Source organism: Oncorhynchus kisutch, linkage group LG27 (assembly GCF_002021735.2).
Source record: "Oncorhynchus kisutch isolate 150728-3 linkage group LG27, Okis_V2, whole genome shotgun sequence".
In the NCBI taxonomy this organism is placed as follows: domain Eukaryota; kingdom Metazoa; phylum Chordata; class Actinopteri; order Salmoniformes; family Salmonidae; genus Oncorhynchus; species Oncorhynchus kisutch.
Window position 1 is genome coordinate 39,685,737 of NC_034200.2, and position 14,678 is coordinate 39,700,414.

A 14,678-nucleotide genomic window follows, 5' to 3' on the forward strand; every position below is an offset into this window, starting at 1 on the left:
AGGGTTTAATTACTGTACTGTTCCCTCGTTAGATTTTAGCTCATCTTGCTTTGGCTAGCATTAGTTGTTGATCTTGTTGTTGGGGGTAAAATGTTAGCCACTCACCTACTCGTCCAATGACAACACCCTTCCAGCAGCTAGCTAGCTAGTGTTAGGCTCCCGTGTGGTGCAGCGGTCTAAGGCACTGAATCTCAGTGCAAGCAGGCGTCACTACAGTCCTTGGTTCGAATCCAAAAAGTTCCCCAAATGTAAGAGGACTCCCGTGGTATTTACATATTTGTAGAAATCCATTCAAGTGGCTTTTGTTAAATGCTTTCTAATGATTTAATGTCGTGCTGTTGCTACTGTCTGTAAACACACCGTCCAGTTCAAAGTGAATGATGGCAAGCCCTACTGCCTGTAAACACACCGTCCAGTTCAAAGTGAATGATGGCAAGCTTGTGTGGCAAATAGCTTATTTATTTTTGTTGATGATGATGTTGTTGTTGTTTAGGATGATGATGATGTTGTTGTTGTTGAGGATGATGTTGATGATGATGTTGTTGTTGTTTAGGATGATGATGATGTTGTTGTTGTTGAGGATGATGTTGATGATGATGTTGTTGTCGTTGTTTAGGATGATGATGATGTTGTTGTGGTTGTTGAGGATGATGATGTTGCTGTTGCTGTTGTTGTTGCCGTATTGTGAATCTGGTACCTGTTGTAACTGGTCTTTTGTGTTTCAGGGTCCATCTGGTCCTTCTGGAGAAGCTGGACCTCCAGGACCACCCGGCAAGAGGGTAAGTGTCTGCCAAGAAAACTTTGTTATCCCGCAAAGGTATTCGCTAACAGAGCTAACACATGTTCCAAGTTTCAGGCAAGGTTACTCGTCATTATCCAAAATTGTAGATATTGCTGAATTTAAATACTAGCTACAATGCACTTCAATATATATCTGATTTGCCTTGGTTGAGCAGCAACTCTCCACACAAGCCAATATTTAGAGACGGTTTTGTACTAGATGAGTTGTATAATATTCAGAGACAGTTTTGTAATAGATGAGTTGTATAATATTCAGAGACAGTTTTGTAATAGATGAGTTGTATAATATTCAGAGACAGTTTTGTACTAGATGAGTTGTATAATATTCAGAGACAGTTTTGTACTAGATGAGTTGTATAATATTCAGAGACAGTTTTGTAATAGATGAGTTGTATAATATTCAGAGACAGTTTTGTAATAGATGAGTTGTATAATATTCAGAGACAGTTTTGTACTAGATGAGTTGTATAATATTCAGAGACAGTTTTGTAATAGATGAGTTGTATAATATTCAGAGACAGTTTTGTACTAGATGAGTTTTATAATAGAATATCAACCTGTTTTAGTTTGTCTGACAGTGATGCGAGAGCAGTGAGATAAACACTCAAGTCCAGGATATCAAGATGTCATTTCTACCTCTGGCACTTCCTGCTGATCGTGTCACACAACCGGCCTCGATGTCCACATGTGATTACCCGCGTCCTAAACTGCAAAACTCGTCCCTCTGGTGGAAAAGTAGTGCACTCTGGGAAAGGGTGCTATTTGGGAAACAGCCCTCCAGTATGTTTTCTTACCACTTTTACAACCTGGTCCAATTAAAGCCATCACTTTTAATGGAGAGCAATAAAATGCTACACCAATACTGTAAAATAATGAAGGGTTGGCACTGTATGGTGACAAGAACAAGGGGTTTGTCCCAAATGGAAACCTATTCCTTTTGTAGTGCACTACTTTTTGGACCAGGAAACCATAGAGCTCTAGTCCAATGTAGTGCACTACTTTTTCGACCAGGAAACCTATATTAATACATAGGTATTAACATAGTCATAATATAGTCATATAGGTATTAATATAGTCATAATATAGTCATATAGGTATTAATATAGTCAAATAGGTATTAACATAGTCATAATATAGTCATATAGGTATTAGTATAGTCATATAGGTATTAATATACTCATATAGGTATTAATATACTCATATAGGTATTAATATACTCATATAGGTATTAATATACTCATATAGGTATTAATATACTCATATAGGTATTAGTATAGTCATATCAATGTTAATATATTCATAACATTGTAATAATATAGTCATATCCTTCTAGTCAAGGTCATCAGTCATATATTGATAAGGTACTATAGCTGATTGTCCCTATCTGACCTGCTATACACTGGTTCTGCTTCTAGTCAAGGTCATCAGTTGTATATTGAGAAATGATCATCAGTAGTTATTACTCATCATATACACACATATATATATATATATAAGCACTGTTTTTTCCCCAAGTGTATACTAAATAGATGGGGTTTTATGCTGGGTTTCTGTACAGCACTGTGTGACATTGGCTGATGTAAAAAGGGCTTTATAAATAAATGGATTGATTGATTGATGTTGTATTGTCTTTAAACTGTTTTAACTATCTGTGATTGGACACTGTACACCAAACTGATGAGTGGTGCCTCTTTCTCCCCAGGGACCCATTGGACCAGCCGGTACTGAGGGAAGACAAGGAGAGAAGGGTTCTAAGGTAAGAGGCACAGACGCACACACACACACACACACAGACACACACACACACGTCCATTCAAACAGAAGTGTAGGATTAGAGTTGATGTGATGGAGACAGGACAAAAGCCCCTCAGAACTTCCTGGTCTGTCAAAGCTGACTTATAATTGGTTGTCAGAATTGTTTAATCCTCCAACCCCGTTATCCGATCTGATGGTAAAATCCATGGATCTCCAATCTTTTGTGTCTGTTCTCATGGCTAATAGATGACAGGTGGTGTGATTGTTGTAATTCCCAAACACCTTTGAAAGGAGCTTTATCTGTTTAGGTTTGAATAAAACTTCATTCTTATAGAATCCTCCCGAAAGTCGGAAGTTTACATACACTTACGTTGGAGTCATTAAAACTCGTTTTTCAACTACTCCACAAATTTCTTGTTGATAACAAACTATAGTTTTGGCGAGTTGGTTAGGACATCTACTTTGTGCATGACACAAGTAATTTCTCCAACAATTGTTTACAGACAGATTATTTAATTTATAATTCACTGTATCACAATTCCAGTGGGTCAGAAGTTTACATACACTAAGTTGACTTTGCCTTTAAACAGCTTGGAAAATTCCCGAAAATTATGTCATGACTTTAGAAGCTTCTGATAGGCTAATTGACATCATTTGAGTCAATTGGAGGTGTACCTGTGGATGTATTTCAAGGCCTACCTTCAAACTCAGTGTCTCTTTGCTTGACATCATGAGAAAATCTAAAAAAATCAGCCAAGACCTCTGAAAAGAAATGGTAGGCCTCCACAAGTCTGCTTCATCCTTGGGAGAAATTTCCAACACATATTGAATCATTTAGTAACCAACAAAAAGCGTTAAACAAATCAAAATACTGTATATTTGAGATTCTTCAAAGTAGCCACCCTTTGCCTTGATGACAGCTTGGCACACTCTTGGGGATTCTCTCAACCAGCTTCATGAGATATTCACCTGGAATTATTTTCAATTAACAGGTGTGCCGTGTACTGTATGTATGTATGTATGTATATCCTAATTATATATATATATATAATTATTTTATGAGGATCCCTATTAGCTGTTGTGAAAGCAGGAACTACTCTTCCTGGAGTCCACACAGAACATAAAACACGATAAGTGATAAGTGTGTTGGTCAGAGCCGTGTGTAAGCAAACCATTTGGAATGTTCAACACATTAACATTTCTTCTAAAAAAGAAGAAGTGATGCAGTCAGTCTCTCCTCAACTCTTGGCCAAGAGACACTGGCCTGCGTAGTATTGATATCGGCCATTCAACTTTTTTTTCGAGCCAGTTGTAGTAGTACGATACAACTGTATTGAACTTTATTAAACAGTTTTCACAAGTCTAATTTCTAGATCTCTCTGTCTTCCTTGTCTATAATATATATGGAAAAGAAGCTTATTGCTCTGGTTACCCAGGCAACTGGTTCTCAAACTTCTCCTCAGGAACCCTCACTACCGCAGGCCATATAAGGTATCTCTGGAAGGTCATGCTGAATGTATTTGAATGTAGCTGGGAATTACTACTATGTAACTCCAGGATGTGGCTGAAGGTATTGATACAGGTGTGTTGAGCGTTATAATTGTGTTTTGCAGGGTGAGGCTGGAGCCGAGGGGCCTGATGGTAAAACTGGACCTGTTGGACCCCAGGGGCCCTCTGGGAAGCCTGGGCCTGACGGCCTGCGTGGAATCCCCGGCCCTGTCGTGAGTTACCTAGCTATACATCACCTGTTATATTTTGATCTATACGCTACAGTATCACTGTCATGAGTTGCCCCTGAAGCCTCTGAAGCTAAGTAGGGTCGGTCCAGGTCGGTCCCTGGATGGGAGACCAGATGCTGCTGGAAGTGTTGGAGTGTCAGTAGGAGAAGCTCTTTACTCGGGTCTAAGAAGATCCCAATGCCCCCAGGGCAGTGAATGGGACATTGCCCTGTGTATAGTGCCCTCTTTCAGATGAGACATTAAAACGGGTGTCCTGACTCTTTGTGGTCACTAAAGATCTCATGGCACTTATAGTAAGAGTAGGGGTGTTAACCCCGGTGTCCTGGCTAAATTCCCAATCTGGCCCTCAAACCATCACGGTCAGCTAGTCATCCCCAGCTTCCAAAAGGCTCATTCCTCCCCCTCCTCTCCCCTGTAACTATTCCCCAGGTCATTGCTGTAAAAAGAGAATGTGTTCTCAGTCATCTTACCTGGTAAAATAATGAATAAATCAATCAATAAAATGAGTTAACAAGCTCCATTCAAGTCCTAACTAATCAGATGACAGTGTCTGCTATATACTTATCGTCACATTATCACGATTATAATTGTGTGGTAATGGGAACGTTAATGTGATGGATAATGTGAAGGATAATATAATGGATGATGTGATACTTACTCTCAGGGTGAACAAGGACTTCCAGGTGCTTCTGGAATGGACGGACCTCCTGGACCGATGGTAATAACAACATGATAATTACAAGGTTTTGTATTTACGTAGTCCCTTTTCCCCAGCTCACAGCACCTCATATTGGGGTAACTAATCCTTAGTATACTGGTCCATCCACTGCTTAGTATACTGGTCCATCCACTGCTTAGTATACTGTTACATTCACTGCTTAGTATACTGGTCCATCCACTGCTTAGTATACTGTTACATTCACTACTTAGTATACTGGTCCATCCACTGCTTAGTATACTGGTCCATCCACTGCTTAGTATACTGTTACATTCACTGCTTAGTATACTGTTACATCCACTGCTTAGATATACTGGTCCATCCACTGCTTAGATATACTGGTCCATCCACTGCTTAGTATACTGGTCCATCCACTGCTTAGATATACTGGTCCATCCACTGCTTAGATATACTGGTCCATCCACTGCTTAGTATACTGGTCCATCCACTGCTTAGATATACTGGTCCATCCACTGCTTAGATATACTGGTCCATCCACTGCTTAGTATACTGGTCCATCCACTGCTTAGATATACTGGTCCATCCACTGCTTAGTATACTGGTCCATCCACTGCTTAGATATACTGGTCCATCCACTGCTTAGATATACTGGTCCATCCACAGTGACAGACTGATTCCTGAGAGTGTTTTTCTGTCTCTTTCCAGGGTCCCCCTGGTCTCGCTGGCTTGAAAGGAACTCCAGGTGGTAAGGGAGAAAAGGTAAGACTGGGCTACTGTAGAAAAGAGTAGGTTATCTCTCTCTTTTTTCTCCATCGCCGTCTATCTCTCCCTCTCTCTTTCAACGTCAGCAACGTTTCTGGTTAGGAGAGTCAACTCTCTGTGTGATTTAACGTGGTCATTGAACACGTGTACGTAATGTAGTCTAATGTGTGTACTGATCATTGGTTAGGAGCTGGCACGCAGCAGTGATAGTAGTCTAGTGGGCTTTGCATTAGGCTGTAACTCTAGCTACAGCAGCGGATGTCATAGACACACCACCGTTGTTAAATAAGACACCGCTATAAACAGAAGAATCCTTTACCGTCATAACTAAGACAGTGTTCTGGCACCCGCGGACACAGAGTACATTAATGATGTCGCAGGTGGTTTCAGCTCTTTAGTTTAATATACCTATTGCTACTTGGCATAATTGAACAACAGATGTTTGTTATAAACAAAGATGTTAACAATTGTGACTTGTGTATGATTGATCAGTACACTACTCCAACAGCATGTCTCCTGTCTGTGGATGTCTGTATACACTATTTCTGTGACAGTTCATCTGGAGCTATTCCTCTCGCTCTCCTGTTGGATTATCTGCAATGTACTGTGTGAATATCCCATCTAACACTGTTCACCTCTCTTTCTCCCTCTCCCTCTCCTTCTCTATCTCTTCCCCTCCTCTCTCTCTCTCTCTCTCTCTCTCTCTCTCTCTCTCTCTCTTCCCCTCCTCTCTCTCTCCTCTCTTTCTTCCCTTCTCCTCTTTCTTCCCCTCCTCTCTCTCTCTCTCTCTCTCTCTTCCCCTCCTCCTCTCTCTTCCCCTCCTCTCTCTCTCTCTCTCTCTCTCTCTCTCTCTCTCTCTTCCCCTCCTCCTCTCTCTTCCCTCCTCTCTCTCTCTCTCTCTCTCTCTCTCTCTCTTCCCTCCTCCTCTCTCTTCCCCTCCTCTCTCTCTCTCTCTCTCTCTCTCTCTCTCTCTCTCTCTCTCTCTCTCTCTTCCCCTCCTCCTCTCTCTTCCCCTCCTCTCTCTCTCTCTCTCTCTCTCTCTCTCCTCTCTCTCTCTCTCTCTCTCTCTCCTCTCTCTCTCTCTCTCTCTTCCCCTCCTCCTCTCTCTTCCCCTCCTCCTCTCTCTTCCCCTCCTCCTCTCTCTTCCCCTCCTCTCTCTCTCTCTCTCACTCTCTTTCCTCTAGGGTCACCCCGGTCTGATTGGTCTGATTGGACCACCTGGTGAGTTGGAGAGAAGGGAGACAGAGGCCTGCCTGGACCCCAGGGAACTGGTGGAGGCAAGGGAGATACTGTAAGTGACTGACAAGTTTACTACTCATTTATCTATAAACAGATGATTAATAGTCGATGAATTACCTTTTATTATCTACACCTTTATGTAAAGTGTTAGCTCATTGGTTAATACTACTGTAAAGTGTTAGCTCATTGGTTCATACTATTATAAAGTGTTGAAGAATGCCTTCATGTAAAGTGCCATCTCATTGGTTAATAGTACTGTAAAGTGACATCTCATTGGTTACTACTGCTGTACTGTGTCTCTGTAGGGTGTTGGAGGTTCTGCTGGTCCTCTTGGTCCTCCTGGTCCTCCTGGAATTCCTGTAAGTTCCAAAACATCTTTATGTCAAAACATCTTTATGTCTAAACATCTTTAAGTCTAAACATCTTTATGTCTAAACATCTTTGTCTAAACATCTTTGTCTAAACATCTTTGTCTAAACATCTTCATGTCTAAACATCTTCATGTCTAAACATCTTCATGTCTAAACATCTTTATGTCTAAACATCTTTATGTCTAAACATCTTTGTCTAAACATCTTCATGTCTAAACATCTTTGTCTAAACATCTTTGTCTAAACATCTTTGTCTAAACATCTTTGTCTAAACATCTTCATGTCTAAACATCTTCATGTCTAAACATCTTTGTCTAAACATCTTTGTCTAAACATCTTTATGTCTAAACATCTTTGTCTAAACATCTTTATGTCTAAACATCTTTGTCTAAACATCTTCATGTCTAAACATCTTCATGTCTAAACATCTTCATGTCTAAACATCTTCATGTCTAAACATCTTCATGTCTACCATTTCATCACGGTCCTAGTGTTATTGTTCACTGTGTGTCTCTCTTTTCTTAACCTAGGGACCTGTAGGCTCTAAGGGGTCCAAGGGATCATCAGTAAGTTCTGTTCATTAGAATCAATCAAATCCAATCCAATGTATTTAGAAAGCCCTTCCTACATCAGCTGATGTCACAAAGTGCTTATACAGAAACATCCCTTTTAGAAGATCTCTCCATCCTATATGACTGGTGTGATAACTTCCTTGTGTCCTGTGTCTGTTTTTGTAGGGTGGATCTGGCCAGAAAGGAGACACTGGTGTGATCGGACCACCTGGAGCTCCTGTAAGTCGACATTTCCTCTCTCAACAAGAGCTCATTTCCTCTCTCAACAAGAGCTCATTTCCTCTCTCAACAAGAGCTCATTTCCTCTCTCAACAAGATCTCAGATGCTTTCACGATGATCCACTTTAAATGGACCTTTTCGTCCCTGTCTCTGTATTGGCCAATTTCACTGACCCCTAACCTCTGTGCTCTTCCAACCAGGGTCCTCCTGGTGACATCATCCAGCCGCTGCCCATCCAGCAGGCGAGCAGGAAGAACAGACGCCAGGCAGAGGACGACGGCGTGCAGGGTGACGAGGCGGGAGGCATGGCGGACTACGGCATGGAGGCCACAGCGGACATGGAGGACGTGTTCGGGTCCCTGAATAACTTGAAGCAGGACATCGAGAGGATGAAGTTCCCCATGGGAACACAGGACAACCCTGCCAGGACCTGTAACGACCTGCACCTCAGCCAGCCTGACTTCCCTGACGGTGGGTTAGAGAGATAAATAACAGGACCAGTCAGCTGTCTGGAGGGCTCATGCACTTACTGCTGGTTTACGTTCTACCTGGTAGTTCATCATGGGGCGGCAGCGTAGCCTGGTGGTTAGAGCGTTGGACTAGTAACCGGAAGGTTGCAAGTTCAAACCCCTGAGCTGACATGGTACAAATCTGTCGTTCTGCCCCTGAACAAGGCAGTTAACCCACTGTTCCTAGGCTGTCATTGAAAATAAGAATTTGTTCTTAACTGACTTTCCTAGTTAAATAAAGGTTAAAAAAATATATATTTTTATTGGCTAGCATCTCTAATTGGCTAGAGACAGAGATTTCAGTCACCTGGTGTTAAAAGTAGTTGAATAGTCCTGGTATAGGATGTTTTACATTTGACCTTGCCATAGGTCGACAGTACAACAAACTGCACCTAGTCTGGTCCCAGATCTGTGTGTGCGATCATACCAACAATGTTTGGTGTGACAATACGTGATAAGGAGTTGGCAAGACAACATAACCAGACTGGTACGAAGGCTTTCTGCCCCTGAACAAGGCAGTTAACCCACTGTTCCTAGGCCGTCATTGAAAATAATAATTTGTTCTTAACTGACTTGCCTAGTTAAATAAAGGTCAAATAAAGGTTAAATAAAAAAGAACAGAACCAGTACATCATGTTAATGACATTGCCATAGGGCCCCAGTACATCATGTTAATGACATTGCCATAGGGCCCCAGTACATCATGTTAATGACATTGCCATAGGGCCCCAGTACATCATGTTAATGACATTGCCATAGGGCCCCAGTACATCATGTTAATGACATTGCCATAGGGCCCCAGTACATCATGTTAATGACATTGCCATAGGGCCCCAGTACATCATGTTAATGACATTGCCATAGGGCCCCAGTACATCATGTTAATGACATTGCCATAGGGCCCCAGTACATCATGTTAATACATTGCCATAGGGCCCCAGTACATCATGTTAATGACATTGCCATATAGGGCCCCCAGTACATCATGTTAATGACATTGCGATAGGGCCCCAGTATATCATGTTAATGACATTGCCATATAGGGCCCCAGTACATCATGTTAATGACATTGCCATAGGGCCCCAGTACATCATGTTAATGACATTGCCATAGGGCCCCCAGTACATCATGTTAATGACATTGCCATAGGGCCCCAGTACATCATGTTAATGACATTGCCATAGGGCCCAGTACATCATGTTAATGACATTGCCATATAGGGCCCCAGTACATCATGTTAATGACATTGCCATATAGGGCCCCAGTACATCATGTTAATGACATTGCCATAGGGCCCCAGTACATCATGTTAATGACATTGCCATATAGGGCCCCAGTACATCATGTTAATGACATTGCCATAGGCCCCAGTACATCATGTTAATGACATTGCCATATAGGGCCCCAGTACATCATGTTAATGACATTGCCATAGGGCCCCAGTACATCATGTTAATGACATTGCCATATAGGGCCCAAGTACATCATGTTAATGACATTGCCATAGGGCCCCAGTACATCATGTTAATGACATTGCCATATAGGGCCCCAGTACATCATGTTAATGACATTGCCATAGGGCCCCAGTACATCATGTTAATGACATTGCCATAGGGCCCCAGTACATCATGTTAATGACATGCCATAGGCCCCAGTACATCATGTTAATGACATTGCCATAGGGCCCCAGTACATCATGTTTAATGACATTGCCATAGGGCCCCAGTACATCATGTTAATGACATTGCCATAGGGCCCCAGTACATCATGTTTAATGACATTGCCATAGGGCCCCAGTACATCATGTTAATGACATTGCCATATAGGGCCCCAGTACATCATGTTAATGACATTGCCATATAGGGCCCAGTACATCATGTTAATGACATTGCCATATAGGGCCCCAGTACATCATGTTAATACCTTGCATAGGGCCCCAGTACATCATGTTAATGACATTGCCATAGGGCCCCAGTACATCATGTTAATGACATTGCCATAGGGCCCCAGTACATCATGTTAATGACATTGCCATAGGGCCCCAGTACATCATGTTAATGACATTGCCATAGGGCCCCAGTACATCATGTTAATGACATTGCCATAGGGCCCAGTACATCATGTTAATGACATTGCCATAGGGCCCCAATACATCATGTTAATGACATTGCCATATAGGGCCCCAGTACATCATGTTAATGACATTGCCATAGGGCCCCAGTATATCATGTTAATGACATTGCCATAGGGCCCAATACATCATGTTAATGACATTGCCATATAGGGCCCCAGTACATCATGTTTAATGACACTGCCATATAGGGCCCCAGTACATCATGTTAATGACATTGCCATAGGGCCCCAGTACATCATGTTAATGACATTGCCATAGGGCCCCAGTACATCATGTTAATGACATTGCATAGGGCCCCAGTATATCATGTTAATGACATTGCCATAGGGCCCCAGTACAATCATGTTAATGACATTGCCATATAGGGCCCAGTACATCATGTTAATGACATTGCCATATAGGCCCCAGTACATCATGGTTAATGACATTGCCATAGGGCCCCAGTACATCATGTTAATGACATTGCCATAGGGCCCCAGTACATCATGTTAATGACATTGCCATATAGGGCCCCAGTACATCATGTTAATGACAGTGCCATAGGGCCCAGTACATCATGTTAAGTGACATTGCCATAGGGCCCCAGTACATCATGTTAATGACATTGCCATAGGGCCCCAGTACATCATGTTAATGACATTGCCATAGGGCCCCAGTACATCATGTTAATGACATTGCCATAGGGCCCCAGTACATCATGTTAATGACATTGCCATAGGGCCCCAGTACATCATGTTAATGACATTGCCATAGGGCCCCAGTACATCATGTTAATGACATTGCCATAGGGCCCCAGTACATCATGTTAATGACATTGCCATAGGGCCCCAGTACATCATGTTAATGACATTGCCATATAGGGCCCCAGTACATCATGTTAATGACATTGCCATATAGGGCCCCAGTACATCATGTTAATGACATTGCCATAGGGCCCCAGTACATCATGTTAATGACATTGCCATAGGGCCCAGTACATCATGTTAATGACATTGCCATAGGGCCCCAGTACATCATGTTAATGACATTGCCATAGGGCCCAGTACATCATGTTAATGACATTGCCATATAGGGCCCCAGTACATTCATGTAATGACATTGCCATAGGGGCCCCAGTACATCATGTTAATGACATTGCCATAGGGCCCAGTACATCATGTTAATGACATTGCCATAGGGCCCCAGTACATCATGTTAATGACATTGCCATAGGGCCCAGTACATCATGTTAATGACATTGCCATAGGGCCCCAATACATCATGTTAATGACATTGCCATATAGGGCCCCAGTACATCATGTTAATGACATTGCCATAGGGCCCCAGTATATCATGTTAATGACATTGCCATAGGGCCCCAATACATCATGTTAATGACATTGCCATATAGGGCCCCAGTACATCATGTTAATGACATTGCCATATAGGGCCCCAGTACATCATGTTAATGACATTGGCCATAGGGCCCCAGTACATCATGTTAATACATTGGCCATAGGGCCCAGTACATCATGTTATGACATTGCCATAGGGCCCCAGTATATCATGTTAATGACATTACCATAGGGCCCCAGTACATCATGTTAATGACATTGCCATAGGGCCCCAGTACATCATGTTAATGACATTGCCATAGGGCCCAGTACATCATGTTAATGACATTGCCATATAGGGCCCCAGTATATCATGTTAATGACATTGCCATAGGGCCCCAGTACATCATGTTAATGACTTGCCATAGGGCCCCAGTACATCATGTTAATGACATTGCCATATAGGGCCCCAGTACATCATGTAATGACATTGCCATATAGGGCCCCATACATCATGTTAATGACATTGCCATAGGGCCCCAGTACATCATGTTAATGACATTGCCATAGGCCCAGTACATCATGTTAATGACATTGCCATATAGGGCCCCAGTACATCATGTTAATGACATTGCCATAGGGCCCCAGTACATCATGTTAATGACATTGCCATAGGGCCCCAGTACATCATGTTAATGACATTGCCATATAGGGCCCCAGTACATCATGTTAATGACATTGCCATATAGGGCCCCAGTACATCATGTTAATGACATTGCCATAGGGCCCCAGTACATCATGTTAATGACATTGCCATAGGGCCCCAGTACATCATGTTAATGACATTGCCATAGGGCCCCAGTACATCATGTTAATGACATTGCCATAGGGCCCCAGTACATCATGTTAATGACATTGCCATATAGGGCCCCAGTACATCATGTTAATGACATTGCCATAGGGCCCCAGTACATCATGTTAATGACATTGCCATAGGGCCCCAGTATATCATGTTAATGACATTGCCATAGGGCCCCAGTACATCATGTTAATGACATTGCCATAGGGCCCCAGTATATCATGTTAATGACATTGCCATATAGGGCCCCAGTACATCATGTTAATGACATTGCCATAGGGCCCCAGTACATCATGTTAATGACATTGCCATAGGGCCCCAGTACATCATGTTAATGACATTGCCATAGGGCCCCAGTACATCATGTTAATGACATTGCCATAGGGCCCCAGTACATCATGTTAATGACATTGCCATAGGGCCCCAGTACATCATGTTATGACATTGCCATACGGGCCCCAGTACATCATGTTAATGACATTGCCATATAGGGCCCCAGTACATCATGTTAATGACATTGCCATATAGGGCCCCAGTACATCATGTTAATGACATTGCCATATAGGGCCCCAGTACATCATGTTAATGACATTGCCATAGGGCCCCAGTACATCATGTTAATGACATTGCCATAGGGCCCCAGTACATCATGTTAATGACATTGCCATATAGGGCCCCAGTAACATCATGTTATGACATTGCCATAGGGCCCCAGTACATCATGTTAATGACATTGCCATAGGGCCCCAGTACATCATGTTAATGACATTGCCATAGGGCCCAGTACATCATGTTAATGACATTGCCATAGGGCCCAGTACATCATGTTAATGACATTGCCATATAGGGCCCCAGTAACATCATGTAATGACATTGCCCATAGGGCCCCAGTACATCATGTTAATGACATTGCCATAGGGCCCCAGGTATATTCATGTTAATGACATTGCCATAGGGCCCCAGTACATTCATGTTAATGACATTGCCATAGGGCCCCAGTATACATTGTAATGACATTGCATATAGGGCCCCAGTACATCATGTTAATGAACATGCCATAGGCCCCAGTACATCATGTTAATGACATTGCCATAGGGCCCCAGTACATCATGTTAATGACATTGCCATAGGCCCCCAGTACATCATGTTAATGACATTGCCATAGGGCCCCCAGTACATCATGTTAATGACATTTGCCATAGGGCCCAGTACATCATGTTAATGACATTGCCATAGGGCCCCAGTAATCATGTTAATGACATTGCCATAGGGCCCCAGTACATATCATGTTAATGACATTGCATAGGGCCCAGTACATATGTTAATGACATTGCCATATAGGGCCCCAGTATATCATGTTAATGACATTGCCATATAGGGCCCCAGTATATCATGTTAATGACATTGCCATAGGCCCCGTGACATCATGTTAATGAACATTGCCATATAGGGCCCCAGTACATCATGTTAATGACATGCCATATAGGGCCCCAGTACATCATGTTAATGACATTGCCATATAGGGCCCCAGTAAATCATGTTAAGACATTGCATAGGGCCCCAGTACATCATGTTAATGACATTGCCATAGGGCCCAGTACATCATGTTAATGACATTGCCATATAGGGCCCCAGTACATCATGTTAATGACATTGCATAGGGCCCCAGTACATCATGTTAATGACATTGCCATAGGGCCCAGTACATCATGTTAATGACATTGC

General features: G+C 42.5%; 1 protein-coding gene across 1 annotated transcript in view; it reads left to right on the top strand.

Annotated features, from left to right (window-relative positions):
* LOC109871856 (collagen alpha-1(XI) chain-like) overlaps window positions 1-14,678 on the top strand; it is a 120,482-nt gene that overhangs the window by 97,838 nt on the left and 7,966 nt on the right. The window contains 12 exon segments of the mRNA XM_031806762.1: window positions 726-779; window positions 2,504-2,557; window positions 4,170-4,277; window positions 4,960-5,013; window positions 5,680-5,733; window positions 6,921-6,960; window positions 6,963-7,027; window positions 7,281-7,334; window positions 7,877-7,912; window positions 8,084-8,137; window positions 8,339-8,609; window positions 13,872-13,879. Of these exon segments, the coding sequence (XP_031662622.1) occupies window positions 726-779; window positions 2,504-2,557; window positions 4,170-4,277; window positions 4,960-5,013; window positions 5,680-5,733; window positions 6,921-6,960; window positions 6,963-7,027; window positions 7,281-7,334; window positions 7,877-7,912; window positions 8,084-8,137; window positions 8,339-8,609; window positions 13,872-13,879 (852 nt within the window).